This window comes from Lithobates pipiens, unplaced genomic scaffold (assembly GCF_037356315.1).
Source record: "Lithobates pipiens isolate NorthernLeopardFrog02 unplaced genomic scaffold, aLitPip1_a1.2 Scaffold_3, whole genome shotgun sequence".
In the NCBI taxonomy this organism is placed as follows: domain Eukaryota; kingdom Metazoa; phylum Chordata; class Amphibia; order Anura; family Ranidae; genus Lithobates; species Lithobates pipiens.
In genome coordinates this window covers 124682079-124701928 of record NW_027507790.1, presented here as the reverse complement: position 1 = coordinate 124701928, position 19850 = coordinate 124682079, and the positions used below count along the sequence as shown (strand labels likewise).

The 19850-nt window shown below is 43.0% G+C and overlaps 1 protein-coding gene across 1 annotated transcript in view; it reads right to left on the bottom strand.

Annotated features, from left to right (window-relative positions):
* The window catches only part of PGGT1B (protein geranylgeranyltransferase type I subunit beta), a 91313-nt gene extending 72140 nt beyond the window's left edge, over positions 1-19173 (bottom strand). Inside the window, exons 1-2 of the mRNA XM_077462255.1 lie at positions 19006-19173; positions 12417-12535 (exon numbers count right to left, since the gene is read on the bottom strand). Of these exons, the coding sequence (XP_077318381.1) occupies positions 12417-12535; positions 19006-19130 (244 nt within the window). The 5' untranslated portion in view covers positions 19131-19173. The remainder of the gene's footprint in view (positions 1-12416; positions 12536-19005) is intronic.
* Between the last annotated feature and the right edge of the window lie 677 nt (positions 19174-19850).

The window sequence follows — 19850 nt, the reverse complement described above, 5'->3', positions numbered from 1 at the left end:
TAATTTTAGTCGACTAAAATCGAATGGGTTTAGTTAAATTATAATGCATTTCTCTAGATTTTCCAAACTCATTATATACTCCTGGAGTATTAAACACTTAAGGACCGGCCTCTTTTTCAAAGTCGATGTTTATAAGTTAAAACACTTTTTTTGCTAGAATATTACTTAGAACCCCCAATAAGGTTTTAAATTTTTTTTTCTAACACCCTAGAGACACTGTACCCAAATAAAATTTATATAATTTTTTTTCCCTACAAATAGAGCTTTCTTTTGGTGGCATTTGATCGCCTCTGCTTTTTTATTTTTTGCTATAAAGCAAACAAAAAAATATATATATATATATATATATATATATATATATATATATATATATTTTTTTTTTTTTTTCCCTTTCTGCTATAAAACATGTAAAAAAAATAAAAAAATAAAATAAAATAAAAAACCTTCATAAAATTTAGGCCAAGATACATTCTGCTGCATGTTTGTGGTAAAAAAAAAAATAAAAAATCCCAATAAGTGTATATTAATTGGTTTTATGCTAACAATATAGCGTCTAAAACCATGGGATATATTTATGGAATTTTTATTAAGATTTTTATACTAGTAATGACAGAGATCAGCGCCTTATAGCAGGATATTACGGTGGCCAGACACCGACTGACGCTTTGCACAAATATAGTGATCAGTGCTAAAAATATGCACTGCCACTATACTAATGACACTGGCTGGGAAGGGATTAAACATCCAGAGCGACCAAAGGGTTAACTGTGTTTCTAGCCAGTGTTTTGTGTTTACTACGTGTGCTGCTTTCACCAGGTGAAAAGATGGATTCAGATTCCCGTTTTTGTGTAGTTAAACAATGATCGGCAAGGTGCCCGGCACCCGCAGATCAGCTTCTGCTGTGAATTATCACAGTAAAACGGCACATGCACCTCCCCTGCAGGCAGAAGTGCAGGAATATAATATAATATTATATATATATATATATATATATATATATATATATATATATATATATATATATATTTATTTATTACACACACATATATACAGTTAGGGCCATAAATATTTGGACAGTGACAATTTTCGCAAGTTGGGCTCTGCATGCCACCGCATTGGATTTGAAATGAAACCTCTACAACAGAATTCAACTGCAGATTGTAACGTTTAATTTGAAGGGTTGAACAAAAATACCTGATAGAAAATGTAGGAATTGTACACATTTCTTTACAAACACTCCACATTTTAGGAGCTCAAAAGTAATTGGACAAATAAACATAACCCAAACAAAATATTTATTTATTCAATATTTTGTTGCAAATCCTTTGGAGGCAATCACTGCCTTAAGTCTGGAACCCATGGACATCACCAAACGCTGGGTTTCCTCCTTCTTAATGCTTTGCCAGGCCTTTCCAGCCGCAGCCTTCAGGTCTTGCTTGTTTGTGGGTCTTTCCGTCTTAAGTCTGTATTTGAGCAAGTGAAATGCATGCTCGATTGGGTTAAGATCTGGTGATTGACTTGGCCATTGCAGAATGTTCCACTTTTTTGCACTCATGAACTCCTGGGTAGCTTTGGCTGTATGCTTGGGGTCATTGTCCATCTGTACTATGAAGCGCCGTCCGATCAACTTTGCACCATTTGGCTGAATCTGGGCTGAAAGTATATCCCGGTACACTTCAGAATTCATCCGGCTACTCTTGTCTGCTGTTATGTCATCAATAAACACAAGTGACCCAGTGCCATTGAAAGCCATGCATGCCCATGCCATCACGTTGCCTCCACCATGTTTTTCAGAGGATGTGGTGTGCCTTGGATCATGTGCCGTTCCCTTTCTTCTCCAAACTTTTTTTCTTCCCATCATTTTGGTACAGGTTGATCTTGGTCTCATCTGTCCATAGAATACTTTTCCAGAACTGAGCTGGCTTCTTGAGGTGTTTTTGGGCAAATTTAACTCTGGCCTGTCTATTTTTGGAATTGATGAATGGTTTGCATCTACATGTGAACCCTTTGTATTTACTTTCATGGAGTCTTCTCTTTACTGTTGACTTAGAGACAGATACACCTATTTCCCTGAGAGTGTTCTGGACTTCAGTTGATGTTGTGAACGGGTTCTTCTTCACCAAAGAAAGTATGCGGCGATCATCCACCACTGTTGTCTTCCGTGGACGCCCAGCCCTTTTTGAGTTCCCAAGCTCACCAGTCAATTCCTTTTTTCTCAGAATGTACCCGACTGTTGATTTTGCTACTCCAAGCATGTCTGCTATCTCTCTGATGGATTTTTTCTTTTTTTTCAGCCTCAGGATGTTCTGCTTCACCTCAATTGAGTTCCTTTGACCGCATGTTGTCTGGTCACAGCAACAGCTTCCAAATGCAAAACCACACACCTGGAATCAACCCCAGACCTTTTAACTACTTCATTGATTACAGGTTAACGAGGGAGACACCTTCAGAGTTAATTGCAGCCCTTAGAGTCCATTGTCCAATTACTTTTGGTCCCTTGAAAAAGAGGAGGCTATGCATTACAGAGCTATGATTCCTAAACCCTTTCTCCGATTTGGATGTGGAAACTCTCAGATTGCAGCTGGGAGTGTGCACTTTCAGCCCATATTATATATATAATTGTATTTCTGAACATGTTTTTGTAAACAGCTAAAATAACAAAACTTGTGTCACTGTCCAAATATTTATGGCCCTAACTGTATATATATATATATATATATATATATATATATATATATATATACACACACACACACACACACACACATATACACACACACACATACAGTATACGTGATCCTCATCCTCAGCAAGTGGTTGAGGTTTGAACAAACTACACAAAGATTTAGTTGGCCTATAACATCTTTATAAGTAAAACGTCCTTCCCTCACATTTACGAAAATTGGAATCGATTTTCTTTTTTTTTGCCACTTCAGCGAACTCTTTGGAGACACTTGAACCAACTCTACCGTTCATCTTTGTCCCTTCTCAATTCCACATCATTGTAGCATTTATCTTATTACTCTTATAATTTTTTTATTGATGTGTAATATTTTATTTCAATTATTTTTGGTTCCTTTAAGCTTCGTACAAAACAGTTTGCATTATACATATATTCACAAAATATTATCGCCCTCATCCCCATACACCCACCCTTAGGTCTCTCCGAATATCTATAGTCCTGTTCCCTCAACCTACACTCGTACTACCTTCCTTCTGCCATCCTTTCGGCGTATCTCATTGATTGCTTATATTTCACCCAGTCTTTCCATCTCTTTTCAAACCCCACTTCTCCTGTTTCACCTAAAAACTTTAGGAGCTCCAGGTTGTAAATTTTATCAATTTGACATAACCAGCTCTTCAGAGAGGGGCCATCACGGTCCTTCCACTGGAGGGGAATTAAACTTTTTGCTGTATTTATTAGACGAGGAAGCAATAATCTCTTACATTTTTTTATTTTCTTAATAGTTTTCGTCAATTGAAAAAAGTTCAGAGTAATTTTTGTTTTGTTTGCATCACTGGAAAAATATATATTGAATTCTATGTACAGTGCCTTGTGAAAGTATTCGGCCCCCTTGAACTTTTCAACCTTTTGCCACATTTCAGGCTTCAAACATAAAGATATAACATTTTTATTTTTTTGTGAAGAATCACCAACAAGTGGGACACAATTGTGAAGTGGAACGAAATCTATTGGATTTTTGAAACTTTTTTAACTTATAAAAAAAATGAAAAGTGGGGCGTGCAAAATTATTCGGCCCCCTTGCGTTAATACTTTGTAGAGCCACCTTTTGCTGCGATTAAAGCTGCAAGTCGCTTGGGGTATGTCTCTATCAGTTTTGCACATCGAGAGACTGAAATTATTGCCCATTCTTCCTTGCAAAACAGCTCGAGCTCAGTGAGGTTGGATGGAGAGCATTTGTGAACAGCAGTTTTCAGCTCTTTCCACAGATTCTCGATTGGATTCAGGTTTGGACTTTGGCTTGGCCATTCTAACACCTGGATACGTTTTATTTGTGAACCATTCCTTTGTAGATTTTGCTGTATGTTTGGGATCATTGTCTTGTTGGAAGATAAATCTCCGTCCCAGTTTCAGGTCTTTTGCAGACTCCAACAGGTTTTCATCCAGAATGGTCCTGTATTTGGCTGCATCCATCTTCCTCTCAATTTTAACCATCTTCCCTGTGCCTGCTGAAGAAAAGCAGGCCCAAACCATGATGCTGCCACCACCATGTTTGACAGTGGGGATGGTGTGTTGAGGGCGATGAGCTGTGTTGCTTTTACGCCAAACATTTCGTTTTGCATTGTGGGCAAAAAGTTTGATTTTGGTTTCATCTGACCAGAGCACCTTCTTCCACATGTTTGGTGTGTCTCCCAGGTGGCTTGTGGCAAACTTTAGAAGAGACTTTTTATGGATATCTTTGAGAAATGGCTTTCTTCTTGCCACTCTTCCATAAAGACCAGATTTGTGCAGTGTACGACTGATTGTTGTCCTATGGACAGACTCTCCCACCTCAGCTGTAGTTCTCTGCAGTTCATCCAGAGTGATCATGGGCCTCTTGGCTGCATCTCTGATCAGTCTTCTCTTTGTCTGAGCTGAAAGTTTAGAGGGACGGCCAGGTCTTGGTAGATTTGCAGTGGTCCAATACTCCTTCCATTTCAAAATGATCGCTTGCACAGTACTCCTTGGGATGTTTAAAGCTTGGGAAATCTTTTTGTATCCACATCCGGCTTTAAACTTCTCCACAACAGTATTACGGACCTGCCTGGTGTGTTCCTTGGTCTTCATGATGCTCTCTGCGCTTTCAACAGAACCCTGAGACTATCACAGAGCAGGTGCATTTATACAGAGACTTGATTACACACAGGTGGATTCTATTTATCACCATCAGTCATTTAGGACAACATTGGATCATTCAGAGAACGTCTGAACTTCTGGAGTGAGTTTGCTGCATTGAAAGTAAAGGGGCCGAATAATTTTGCACGCACCACTTTTCAGTTTTTTATTTGCTAAAAAAGTTTAAAATATCCAATAGATTTCGTTCCACTTCACAATTGTGTCCCACTTGTTGGTGATTCTTCACAAAAAATTAAAATTTTATATCTTTATGTTTAAAGCCTGAAATGTGGCAAAAGGTTGAAAAGTTCTAGGGGGCCGAATACTTTCGCAAGGCACTGTACACTGGTCTGTTGGGCTTTCCTTGTGGTGTTAAAAATGCTGCTTGCAAAAAAACACATCTCCCAGTTCAAATGCATCAATAATGCACCCATGTTAATTTTTTAATGCGTGACATGAAAAACACCACATAAGCAGAGTAAAAATCGGCACAATCACAGTGAATTTGCGGCAAAAATCGGCACAATATCTGGGCAGATAGGGAGATGAGGCATTTTGCCTGGAAATATGGTGGGACTGTTCTGGTGCAACTGTCCAACGCAATACCACTGCATCTGATGTGACAGCATCTCTCTTAGGTAATAAGTTGGCCATACACCAGCAAGATCAGCAAATAGTACAAATAACTCTGTACTACAAAGGCCTGCCTCCCTGGATATAAATGAAATGGATTGTATAGGGAGACCACTAATACAGAATTATTGGAAATGTTCTTCATTGCATACAAGGATATCTAAAAATCCATCTAATATGTCTTCAGTTCTAATATCTGAAAGTTACCATATGGTCACTTTTTAGTCCTATGAAAAAAAATAAAAAATTCTTATCAGAATTGGTTTTTCTCTTTAATCCATATAGGCAGAGAAAAAACAGCCTAAGGCAGCAGGCAGACAGATGGAATTAAAGAACAAGAAATACATGAACGGCTTCATTTTACCAGATACTGCCACCTAGTGCAAATTAATGAACACAGCCAAACATATAATTTTATATACAAAACTATATGTCCTATATTGTATTTACAATCAAAATATACTACCAAGGTGAACATTTGAGATGTAAGGAGCTTAAAAAAGAAAATATAATTTATTTTTTGTTAGGGTTTGTGTATACAGGCAATTAATCACTTCAGCCTCGAAAGGATTTGCCCACTTCCCGACCAGGCCGTTTATTGCGATACGGCACTGCTTGGCTTTAACTGACAAGTGCGCAGTTGGGCAATGCTGTCCTTTATTTGCCCGCAAATAGAGCTTTCTTTTGCTGGTATTTGATCACCTCTGCGTTTTTGCACTAAAAGAGCTGGCAAATTTGAAAAAACACACGCAATAAAAAAAAAAAAAAATAAATAAAAATAAAAAAAAAGTCAAATGTCTTCATTAATTTAGGCCAATATGTACTCTGCTACATATTTTTGGTAAAAAGCAATAAGCGTATATTGATTGGTTTGCGCAAAAAGAGTCTACAAAATAGGGGATAGATTTATGGCATTTTTCTTTACTAGTAATGGCGGTGATCTGGGATTTTTAATGGGACTGCAACACTGCAGCGGACAGATAGGACACCTAACTGACATTTGACACTTTTTTTGGGAACCAATGACATTATTACAGTCATCATTGCTAAAAAATATGCACTGACATTGTACTAATGGCACTGGCAGGGAAGGGGTTCACATCAGGGGCAATCAAAGGGTTAAATGTGTTCCCCCACTGTATGTTATAACAGTATGGGGGGGGGGGGGCCTGGAACAACACACAGACTTCCTGCATAGCAGAAAGATAGGATCTGTGTGTCATCCCCTGTCAGCCCTTGTACACACGGTCGGAGATTCCGACGGAATGTGTCCTATCGGACTGTTTTGTCGGATATTCCGACTGTGTGTGGTCTCCATCGAACTGTTTCCGAGTTTTCCAACTTGTCCGTAAAATTTTCCGACAAAATGCTCCGATCGGACATACTCCGATCACGTGTAGCCTACTCCGACGGACAAAGCGCCACGCATGCTCAGATCGAATTCCTAGACCAAAGCTATTGGCTACTAGCCTGAACGTAGTCCCATCGTAACGAAATAACGTCATCACGTTATGTACATTTTCCGACAACTTTGTCCGACCGTGTGTATGCAACAGTTTCGGACAAAATCCAACGGATTTGGTTGTCAGAATGTCCGACCGTGTGTACAAGGGCTCAGAACGGAGAACTGCTTTACTCAATGTAAATTTGAAAAGACTTTAAATATATCATCATCTACAGTACATAATATCAAAAAGTTTCAGAGAACCTGTGTGCAAGGGACAAGGCAGAAATACATTTTTGTATACCGTATATACTCGAGTATAGGCCGACCCGAATATAAGCCGAGGCCCCCAATTTACCCCCAAAAAACTGGAAAACTTATTGACTCGTGTATAAGCCGAGGGTGAGACATGGCTGTCCATCCCTGTGTGTCCGTCCATCCCTGTGTGTGTGTCCGTCCATCCATCCCTGTGTGTGTGTCCATCCATCAATCCATCCATCCATCCCTGTGTGTCCGTCCATCCATCCCTGTGTGTGTATCCATCCATCCCTGTGTGTGTGTGTGTGTGTGTGTGTGTGTGTGTGTGTATTCATCCATCCATCCATCCCTGTGTGTGTGTGTGTGTGTGTGTGTGTATCCATCCGTGTGTGTGTGTGTGTGTGTGTGTGTGTATCCATCCGTGTGTGTGTGTGTGTGTGTGTGTGTGTGTGTGTGTGTGTGTGTGTGTGTGTGTCCGTGCAGCCTTGTGTGTGTGTCCAGCCTACCTGTGTCCCGAGCCGCCGTCGTCCCGAGCCTCCTCTGTCCCGTGCCTTCCGGTGTCCCGTGCCTTCCGGTGTCCCGTGCCTTCCGGTGTCCCGTGCCTCCTCTGTCCCGTGCCTCCTCTGTCCCGTGCCTCCTCTGTCCCGTGCCTCCTCTGTCCCGTGCCTCCTCTGTCCCGTGCCTCCTCTGTCCCGTGCCTCCTCTGTCCCGTGCCTCCTCTGTCCCGTGCCTCCTCTGTCCCGTGCCTCCTCCGTCCCGTGTCGTGCCGATGGATCGCCGCTCTTCTCGGCGGCCATTCTACGATTCAAAAGCTGCGCCTCCGTCCTCCGCCTGTGATAGGCGGAACACTCAATTTCCCAGCAGCCTGTGTTCCGCCTATCACGGACATCCTCTCATACTCGTCCGTAGTATGAGAATGAACGGATGTCCGTGATAGGCGGAACACTGACTGCTGGGAAATTCAGTGTTCCGCCTATCACAGGCGGAGGCGGAGAAGGAGGCGCGGCTTTTGAATTTTAATGTCCGCCGTCTGTCTGCTCGATACGCTGATCGAGCAGTCAGACAGCGGTGACTCGAGTATAAGCCGAGGGGGCACTTTCAGCCTCAAAAAAGAGGCTGAAAATCTCGGCTTATACTCGAGTATATACGGTACCCATGATCTCCTAGCCCTCAAATGGCACTACATTGAAAACAGAAATTAATCTGATGGACATCACTACATGGGCTCAGGAATACTTCCAAAAATCACTGTCTGCGAACATTGTTTGCTGTGCCATACAAAAACAAAAAAGTAAAAAAAATATCATGCAAAGAAGAAGCAATGAATGAATCCATCAGCGGTTTACAATAAAGCTGGCCGGGATGACATGTTTGGTATCACTTTACATGGAACAGCATCATCTTTCACATTATACAAAAAAATTGTGGTAAATATAAATTTATTTTTTAATTCACAAACGTTTTCCACAAAAAAAAAAAAAAAAAAAAAAAAAAAAATAAAATCACATTTGAAAAAATGCTGTGACAGAAAAAAATTGCAACAACCGCTATTATATGCATGTATGTATATATATATATATATATATATATATATTATAATACTATTATATATACACTATTATTCCTTAATATGATGTTTGGGGGCTGTGAGTAATTTTCTAGCAAAGAAATTATGATTTTTACATGTAGGAGAGAAATGCCAGAATTGGCTTGGGTGGCTAAAATGATCTGTTGCAAAGTGGAATACTGTTCTGTAGTCAGACAAATCAACATTTGGCATGCTTTTTTTCAACCATAAGTGCCATATCTTCCAGACTAAAGAGCAGAGGGACCTTCCAGCTTATCAGTGCTCAGTTTAAAAGCCTGCATCTCTGATATGATGTCATCTCTGGTATGGGGGTGCATTAGACTGTATGAAGTAGGCAGCTTGCACATCTGGAAAGGCACCATCAATGCTGAAATATATATCCAGGTCTTCGAGCAGCATATGCTCCATTCAGGCAACATCTTTTTCAGGAAAGCCCTTTCATATTTCAGCAGGACAATGCTAAACCACACACTGCATCTAGGACAACAGCATTGCTTCATAGTAGAAGAGTGCAGGTGCTTAACTGGCCTGCTTGCAGTCCAGACCTTTGAGCAACTGAAAATATTTGCTGCGTCTTTAAATGAAAATTACAACAAAAGGTGACCCAGTACTGCTGAGCAGTAAGAATCCTATATCAGGCAAGGATGGGACAACATCCCTCTCCTAAAACTCCAGCAATTGGTCTCCTGTTACCAGACAACATTTCCAGTGTTAAAAAAAGAAAAAAAAGGGGGGATGCTACATCATGGTGAACATGGCCCTGTCCAAACTTTTTTGAGATGTGTTGCTGCCATCAAATTTCAAGGTGACCTTTTTTCTTTTTCCTTAAAATGGCACATATGAATTTATGAAATTTGCAAATCATTGCATTATTTATTTATTTTTTGGTAGCTTTTACACAGTGCCCCAACCTTTTTGGAATTTGGGTTTTACACTTTTGCTGCTATAGCATTTTACATGTAAACAAAGGGCTGGAAGACAGATGGGTGAATAGAGCAGAAGAAATAAGGACAGACTGGAGTGAACTAGTGGTGTCATGGACCAAGGGGCGGGTGAAGGATACATTTTCAAAGTAATAAAAAATCCTAATTAAAAACAAAAAAAACAAACACACACACACACAGACCAAGGGGACGGAGACCCAAGCATTTATCTAGTTTGCAGGTCTATTTTCTTTAAATGCCGTGGCTGCTTTTCAATCCTCTGTAGAAAATTGCGCCCCCCCCCCACTCCTACTGTCAGGTGGCTTCATCCCCTTACAGGAACCCATGGAGTCATCTTTGCATGCACGCTCCCAGATCGCTCTGTGGACTAGTCTCCTTACAGCACCAGCGACAAGCTATGTCCCTACACCTCCCTCCAGCTGCTGACAGCACCCAAAGCCTGCTCTGTTCCTTCTGGTACTGTGTCTGTAAAGGGCACAGGGCAAGCAACTTTGATAGCCTAGGTCTGGCAGTGATGAGCAGGAAGAGTACTTTCTATACCCATGTTATATGGATATAAAAAGAATGTACTTGGTAATGTTTCACTGCTTCCTATTACCAAGAACATAAAAAAAAAAAAAAAACTGTTAAATCCTACTTTAATGAGGAGACCAGAGGAAGTAATGAATGAATAAATATGATGGGAGAAAAGAAAGATGAGAATTGAGAAATGAAAAAAAAGGAAGGCATAGAATCAAGTGAACAGGTGTGAAGATGACAATAATCAAGAAAAGAAAACACCTGTTCATCAATGGAGTAGAGACTTTGTAACCCTTGGTTTACACCATGTGTTTTTAGTGCGTTTTACAGAAACGCACTACAGTCCATTTAAGATGGCTTCTTATGGATCTAGTTCACATCTGTGCATTTTGAGTCAGTGCCTCTTTGGAAAGGATCAGGGGATTACGGTTTGTGTAATAGACTTTAATGGACTCGCACAAAAAGCGCAAGTGTTGCATTTTTGATGCGTTTTTGCTTTTGGGGAGTTTTTTGGGCTAATTAAAAAGTATGACATGGTGTTAGGGTTAAGGGCTAGGGACTAGGGTTAGGGTTAAAGACTAAAGGCTAAATGTTAAGTTTAAAGTTGAGGGTTAGGGTTAACCCTAAAATTTAAAGGGGTTGTAAAGGTGTTTTTTCACCTTAATGCATCCTATGCATTAAGGTAAAAAACACCTGTCAGTGACTGGACCCCCAGCCCCCCCGTTCTACTTACCTGAACCCTCGAACTTGTCCCATGGGGATGGGCTCCCACTCTCTCTCTGCCTGGGGTTCTTGGCTCTTTATTGGATAGATTGATAGCAGCACAGCCATTGGCTCCCATTGCTCTCAATCAAATCCAATGGCGGGGGGGTCCGTCCCTGGACACATACCACCTACATATGTTAGGACCACTCCATAATGCTTGAGGTCTTCATGAAAATGGCACTTGCCATTCATAAAATGTCACCAAGAACAAATATGCAGATCAAGAGTTGCATCTACCCAATTAATTCTTGTTTCTGTTTAGTGATGCAAGGTTTTCAAGCCAGAGGATTTGTATAACATCAGCCTCAGTGATGGCATTTATAAATTGTCTAAGCATGGGATTCCAGGGGTGTGGCCTAGCACGGGATGTGAGCAGACGTGTTCCTGTGCAGCTCTCTCCTTCTACCATCCTGCACCATACCGATCGACCATAGGTGAAAATTGACTAATTCACGTCTAGCCGGGTAGGAAAATTTTCTGCATTCTAGGGAGGCATTTTAGTTGATGGGAAATGGGCAGGGGAAGAATAAACCTCCGACCATAATGAGCATCATACCCGCTCCTGCCAAGATGGACCATGGGCCTAAAGCATCACCAGCCTCCAATCCTGATCCCTTTGGGGACAGGCAGGATGCTTTCCCGCCACCGTCTCCCGAGATCTCGGGCCCCCCAGCCATGTCTCTGCAAGCGACCCTGGGTGAGGATGTCATGGATGATGGTAAGGCGCTTACACTGTCTGAGGTCCTCGCTATCATTAAGGTAAACCCCACAGACCTTATGGGGAAGGTGGACGACCTAAAGATCGATTTAACGAGCATGCGGCAGGACATGCAAAAAATATGTGGCCAGGTTACTGAGACTGAGCAACATATTAGTGACCTAGAGTCACCATTAACCCCATCCTGCCCAAACTTAATACCTATGGGGGGGAAGATTGCAACCCTAGAAGATAAGGTGGACAACCTCGAGCACTGGCTCTGCAAGAACCACCTGCGCCTGGTTGGTCTCCTGGAGCAGGTGGAGGGATCTGACCCTGTAGCCTTCCTGGAAAGCTGGCTTGAACAAGAATTTGGCCCCAACAACTCTCTCCCTGTTTTGTGATTGAAAGGGCCCACCGAGTGCCTGGGCGTTCCCTCCCTGAGGGACACCCTCCACGTAAGATGGCGCTTCGCCTCCTTAATTACAGGGATCGTGAAAGTCCTCAACCGAAGAGCCAGTTATCAGCATGTCAAGCAGAAACTAAGGATGTCCAATACTCCCCTGTCCGTCAGTGGTTGCAGGAAAGAAATTTTCTCTGTGTATGGCCGACCTAATCATTGCTGATGACACAAAAAAATGCCAATGGAAATCCTCAGGACTACAGATGCAGAACAGAAGAGGGGTCATTTTACAAATATGCTACCAATTCACATTAAAAAGTATACTCACTTTCTTCAGTGGGAAGGACTTGGAGGGAATAAATCCATTCAATGATCTCATCCTTGTCCAACACATGCAACGAATCCAACATGTCCAGCCCAGACAGTGCAAAAAATGCAATAGTTAACCTAGAGAAAAACAAGGCACATTTTACAAGTGTGCATACATTTCTGCTACAAGCCTAACTGCGCTAGCTCTCTAGCCATTGTTTCCATGACATTAAAAATATGCTCACTTGAAAAACATACAGCGCATCCAGCTAACCAATACACTATGGGGCCAACATTCAGAATGCAACTTCAGATCTGTGCTCTTTCCCCATTTACGCAAAAAATAAAAAATAAAAGCTTTAACCGTATACATTAAACCAATGTTTTCCAACCTTTTTTCAGTGAAGGCACTAGAGCTGCACGATTAAGGCCCCTTTCACACTGGGGCGGTTTTCAGGCGCTACAGCGCTAAAAATAGCGCCTGTATGGCGCCTGAAAAAAATCTGGCCCCTTTCACTCCAGTGTGAAAGCCGGAGGGCTTTCACACTGGAGCGGTGCACTAGCAGGACGGTGAAAAAAGTCCTGCTAGCCGCATCTGTGGAGCGGTGAAGGAGCGGTGTATTCACCGCTCCTACCCATTGAAATCAATGGGGCAGCGCAGCTATACCGGCGGCAAAGCGTTGCAGCGACACTTTTCCGCCGATGCACGCACCGCCCCAGTGTGAAAGGGGCCTAATCGTTAAAGAATAATTGCGATCTCGATTCAATCCCCCCCTCACAATCTTAAAGTGTTACTAAACACAGTAATATAATAAAGAGCAAAATACTCCAGCGCTGGTGTGGTAAATAAATAAAATAAAAATTATAATAGTGATAAAAAATAATAAAAAGCTTCACCGATTTTAGTGAACCCTCACTTTTACAATGCAAATGACTATATAAATTATTAGTGCGCTAATATCAATACTTAATATAATAATTCCGTGCTATAGAGATAAATAAATAAATTAATAAAAAAAAAATCAGTGTATATAGAATAAAAAATAAAAAGGTGAATTAAACATGAATACTCCATAATTTGTGTAAATTATATATATATATATATATATATATATATATATATATATATATATATATATATATAAAGTTTTTTTTAAATATTACAATCCTTGCATATACAAGTCTGCTCCTGATGGGAGGGATGGATGGATAGATCAAAGATCTGATCAGTTACATGCACTCATACCACTTCCGTACAGTGATGTTAAAATTCAAATTAGGTTAAAAACTTCAAAAAGGACCTATCCTGCAGTCCGCAAACACCATACCCAAACAGACTTTAATCGCTGTTCCACATATATCTCTTATCTTTTGTTCTCTTATCTCTTGCTTTTCTTAATTCCCATAATAGAAGGGGGCTCACAATGGGTCAAACAATTTGGCGAGGTGGTCGCATCCCTGATAGATTAGAAGAGAAGAACAACCCCCTGATTGGGTGGGATTTTTAAATGACCACCAACGCCAAACAAAAATTAAAACATCCAGACATGCCAAGACATCCATTTGCTCTGCACAGAGGAACGCTCATCAGACAAGGAAATAGGTTGAGGGGCTTTATTTTCAGCCCCCCCCCCCCCCTCTGATTTACCCCTCGTGGACAGGACGAGGCACTCTGGGGTGCAGTAAAGATATTCGCTATTGTAGCTCCAATTTATCACGAAAGTAAACTGACACCTCTGTGTCTTATCCTCACTCCCCTTTACGGATATTGTTTTGGGCACAATGTTCCTGGATGATAGATGCAGGATAATACAGACTTTTACTGCACTTCCTATATATTGAAACATCAGCCCAGATACACATCTACCCGTACTCTGAGTTGTTCCTCAAGCAGACATTCCATCAATACAAGATTCCAGAAATATCAATGTCATCGAATTTGTGCTCTTCACCCCTGATGAAAGTTCTGTGATACCAGCAACTAGAAACGCGTCGGTGTTGGTGATATAAGAAGAGTATTTTAATTATCCATTCTTTGGCTTGTCTTATTGATTTATGTGTTTGTGTATCTATATAGTAACCACGTAGACACTAGCGGTCTGTTTGGTTATATGGTGTATTTTATATTCATGTTGTAACCACTAATAAAAGTATGTATATGTTTTAATTGTTTGGCGTTGGTGGTCATTTAAAAATCCCACCCAATCAGGGGGTCCGTCTTAATTCCCATTTAACATGAAAGAGAAAGATGGCAAGGCATAGTGTACTACTGCAATCACAAATAGACTAATATAATTTAAAATAAATAATTAAAATAAAATACACGTCGATCCACTCACAAAACCTCTCTAGAGCATGGAACGACATTATGGAACGTGACATTCTCAAGGGGGAAAAAAAAAAATGAGAATGTCATGTGACCTGTGACGCAACGTGTCGGGAGGAGGAGCCAGTGACGTCAAGCCCATAGTGTCCAGAAGCACGGGGAGGCTGAGAGGAGGAGTACAATCTGATATTTGCCGTCATTCCATGCTCTGAGAGGTTTTGTGAGTGGATTGACGTGTATTTATTAGTCTATTTGTGATTGCAGTAGTACACTATGCCTTGTCCTCTTTCATGGTAAATGGGAATTAAGAAGAGCAAGATAAGAGAGCAAAAGATATATGTGGAACAGCGATTAAAGTCTGTTTGGGTATGGTGTTTGCGGATGTGATATAGGAGACTGAAGTATAGGTCCTTTTGAAGTTTTTATCCTGAGTCTTAACATCACCGTACGGAAGTGTTATGACTGCATGTAACTGATCAGATCCTTGATCGATCCCATCAGGAGCAGACTTGTACAGTGCCTTGCGAAAGTATTCGGCCCCCTTGAACTTTTTAACCTTTTGCCACATTTCAGGCTTCAAACATAAAAGATATAAAAATTTTATTTTTTGTGAAGAATCACCAACAAGTGGGACACAATTGTGAAGTGGAACGAAATCTATTGGATTTATGAAACTTTTTTAACTAATAAAAAAAAATGAAAAGTGGGGCGTGCAAAATGATTCGGCCCCCTTGCGTTAATACTTTGTAGAGCCACCTTTTGCTGCGATTACAGCTGCAAGTCGCTTGGGGTATGTCTCTATCAGTTTTGCACATCAAGACTGAAATTCTTGCCCATTCTTCCTTGCAAAACAGCTTGAGCTCAGTGAGGTTGGATGGAGAGCGTTTGTGAACAGCAGTTTTCAGCTCTTTCCACAGATTCTCGATTGGATTCAGGTCTGGACTTTGACCAACTCCACCCACTTTCCCTGCCCATGTACACAGTGGAGGTGGCGGGGTGGAGATTTTTGTGGCACCTCGTTACTATTTTTTTTTAAGCCGTGGTCTGCAGGCCCACACCTACGCCTTTGGACCTGGCCTGAAGACAAATAGTGGTGACACCAGCCTTGGTCCACAGGTGTATGGACAGGCCAGGGTGGTATATGGACAGGCCAGGGTGGTGCATAGCAAGGATGGTACATAGCCAGGGTGGTATATGGACAGGCTAGGCCCTAGCCTAGTGGGGGAGAGGGGGAGATAATGAGGGAGAAGGGTGAGGGAGGGGGAGGAAGAGAGGTGTAAGGAAAAGAGGGAGGGGTTAGAGAGAGAAAAAGAAAGGGGGAGGGAGGAAGAAGGTGCAGAGCACAAAGTGGTGGGAATAGAGAGGGGGGGGGGGGGGGGGGGGTTGTTCTGGGGATGGGAATCACACTCACCAATTATGTCTCCCCCATTCAGTTTGGTGTCCCTCAGTTCCGCTCAGCTATTCACAGAACTCCTCTTGCAGCACAGAGCAAGTGCATGGCATGCATGTGGATGGAGTGTGGGCGAGGTTGGGCAGGCACAAATGGGAGGAGTTAGATTGGAGAAGCAGCGTGAGGGCGGGGTTAGGAGGACAGCAGAGACAGAACACAGCCCGACTCCTGTGTAAGCTGGCTTTCCCCATTCTCACTGTGTGACTATGACAGGATGCCAGAGGCTGTGAAGCACCGGAGATAGAGATATACCTGCTCTCCGTCTCCACACTACAAGTCATGGTGCCTGGGGGAGAAGACGCTCCTCCCACAGCTGCCCACATAGACTCTGCCCCCTGCTCCGCTTGCTTGATCATCCTTATCACTTCCCGGCTCATCCTGTGGCTTGTCACCCCACATACCGCAATGGAGCGCCACTATGCTCAGTGCTGCAGGTGTGCAATAGCAGGGAGCGGTGCGGAGTCACTTTGTCAGCAAGGGTTTACCACCCCTCCTATCCTGCCGCCCTAGGCGGCTGCCTGTTCCGCCTAATGGTTACGCCGGCCCTGTATGCAGTTTGCTTTTGATCTGTTTCTGCTGTGCATTTTAATTTTTTGCGCACATGATTTTGTGGCAATTTACGTATTTTTTTGGCCAATTTGTTGTTGTGCAGATTTAAAAAAAAAAAAAAACAAACACAAATTGTTGCAAAAATACATTACATGCTTTTCTGCAGCTTCTCCATTAAAGTATATTGAACCAAAAAAAGCACCGTTTTGCATTGAAAAAAAGTCCTTGGCCCTTTCCAAATACACAGCAGCTGAAAAAAAGCATAGATTTGAACTTTAAAATGAACTGTAGTGTGTTTCTGCAAAAAGCACCAAAAAACACATGGGTGTGAACCAGGCCTAAGACGTTTAGCAACATAATAGGGTTTAAAAAATATATAATAATTAAAAATTAGCCCTCCATAGTACAAAAAGAGCAAATCTCTACTGTAAGGGGTTAATTTTTTTACTGTGCAACAATGAAAGTAAAATTTACAGTAGCGATTATTTACTCTTTTTGTTCTCTAAAGAGCTTGTTTCAGTTTTTTAACCCCATTATGTTATTAGCCGATTAACCGATTATGAAAATAGGAATCAATTTCATAATCGATTAGCTGTTTTGGTGCTAAACCTGTCCCATGCCTATTGCTGTCACAAGGATTTTTACATTCCTTGTGACAGCAATAAAAGTGATACTTTATTTTTTTAAAGCAACAGTGTAAAAAAAAAGATTAAATAAAAAATAATTGTAAAAAATAAAGAAGTCGTTTTTTATATTTTACAAAAACAAGTATTGTGTTTTGTGTCCAGATCACTGGACCAAACCTCTGAGGGGTACTGCTGTGTGAATAGGACATACAGAAAACAATTGTTTAAAGCGGGAGTCCGCCGGGACTCCGCGTTTTTTTTTTTTTTTAAAGTCAGCAGCTACAAATACTGCAGCTGCTGACTTTTAAAATAGTGACACTTACCTGTCCAGCGCGCCCGCGATGTCGGCACCCGAAGCCGATCTCTAGATCGACACTCGAGTGCTGCCGCCGCCATCTTGGGTATGGAAACCAGGAAATGGAGCCTTTCGGCTTCATTTCCTGGTTCCCTCCTGCGCATGCGCGAGCCGTGCTGCGCAATGAGGACGGTCCCGCTGCCTCTGGGATCTGTGTGTTTCCCAGCAGGCAGCGGGGCACTTGCGGAAGGGGGCGGGCACTTGCGGAAAGGGGCGTAATGTACGCCCCTTTCCGCAGAGAGCTAGCCCGGAAGTGGGTGCAGTTACCTGGATTATCCAGGTAACTGCACCCCCCTCCCCCCTGAAAGGTGCCAATTGTGGAGGAATCCGAGGAGCGGAAGGTCCATTTTAGGGTGGACCTCCGCTTTAATGTGCATCCTAGTGACAACCTATGTTCATCCATTGCAGTGCAGCGCAGGTCACCGCACTATATGTGAGCAGGGTCTCAGTGTACCCTCAGACTGCCCTGTAGCCAGGGCTGATGCAAGGATTTTTGATACCCTAGGCAAAACCTAATTTTGCCACCCCCGTTTGCACTGCCCACATATACCCCACCTTTTTAAAAAAGCACCCATCACAAGGACGCCTCACCGGCGGCCCAGCACATGCACGCCTCACCGGCGGCCCATCACATGCATCTTTGCTTGCTTTCATTCATTTTCATTCTTTCATTCATTTGGGACCCAGGACACACACAGCGAACCGTAAAGTCATCGTACAGCTTTTTTATTGAAGAAGTGGAGGGCAGCCCCATTCTCCTGTCTCAGGGTGGCTCCTCGTCTTCAGGTTTCTATGGGGTCACCCTCCAGAACCAGGTAGAGCTGGTGTTACCACCAGGCAAACTGGGCACTCTCCCTCACTGGTATTCCTACACTCTTCTCTCTGCAACTAAGTCTCAGCATCAGCAGGCAGCCGCCGCTTCGTTCGCACATAGTGTTAGAGGCGTAGGTACGCTGCACTTCTAACACTATGTGCGAACGAAGCGGCGGCTGCCTGCTGATGCTGAGACTTAGTTGCAGAGAGAAGAGTGTAGGAATACCAGTGAGGGAGAGTGCCCAGTTTGCCTGGTGGTAACACCAGCTCTACCTGGTTCTGGAGGGTGACCCCATAGAAACCTGAAGGCGAGGAGCCACCCTGAGACAGGAGAATGGGGCTGCTCTCCACTCCTTCAATAAAAAAGCTGTACGATGACTTTACGGATGGCTATTCCGAGTCTTCTCACACAAATAAGCCCCACCAGTCGGCCCTGTACAGACAGCACTGTATACAAAGCAGCCTGGCTGCTACTATGCTCCCCATTACCTGCTGGTCTCCAGGGACGCACACTGCTCGGGGAGAGCCTGCAGACTCCGCTGGAAATAGCGCACATGGCGATCCGGCAGGAAAAGTAACCGCTCCCCGAGCAACTCATCTTCCTCCTCCGCCATCTCCCCTCCTGCCTTGTCCCTCACCACTTCCGGGACAGGCGGAAATCACACTCAGCGCCATAGAAACCATCCGGCCGGTGTTCTGCCTAATAGAGTCCGGCCATCGATATGTGTCCGTTCCGTACTGCGCATGCGCAGTACGGAGCAGACGAAGCTTCGGAAAATCTCCGAAGCTGAACGGCGCCTGCGCCGTGAGTGGAGGAGGTAGCCCCACTATCCAAGCGGACATAGGGTTTAGAATTTTAGAGGGCCCCTCGCGGGCGAGCTTCGCTCGCCACGCTTCGGGCTCGGCCTCGCTGCGCTCGGCTCTTTTTTATTCTAACTCTATGTCCACTTGGATAGTGGGGATAGAACCTGGACTCACGGCGCAGGCGCCGTTCGTCCTCGGCAATTTTCGGAATCTGTGCTCCTGTGTACTGCGCATGCGCAGTACGCAGAGGACAGCATCTGATGGAGGACCCTAATTGACAAGACACCGGCGTCTGTCATGTGATGAGCAGTAACTAAGGAGGAGTGGAGGAAGTCTGTGTGGGTGTGTGATCCCAGTGATGCTCCTCTCTTCTATACTCCTCTCCGCTCTGTTAGGTGTACCAATGGAAGCGGGTTACTATGTCTGACACTGGAATACAGCATGAGGGGATGCTGTATATACAGAGCAGGAGTTGTGTGCTGGTCATATGAAGACTGCTGATGGTTCCTCCTTTTCATTCCTGTTTCATG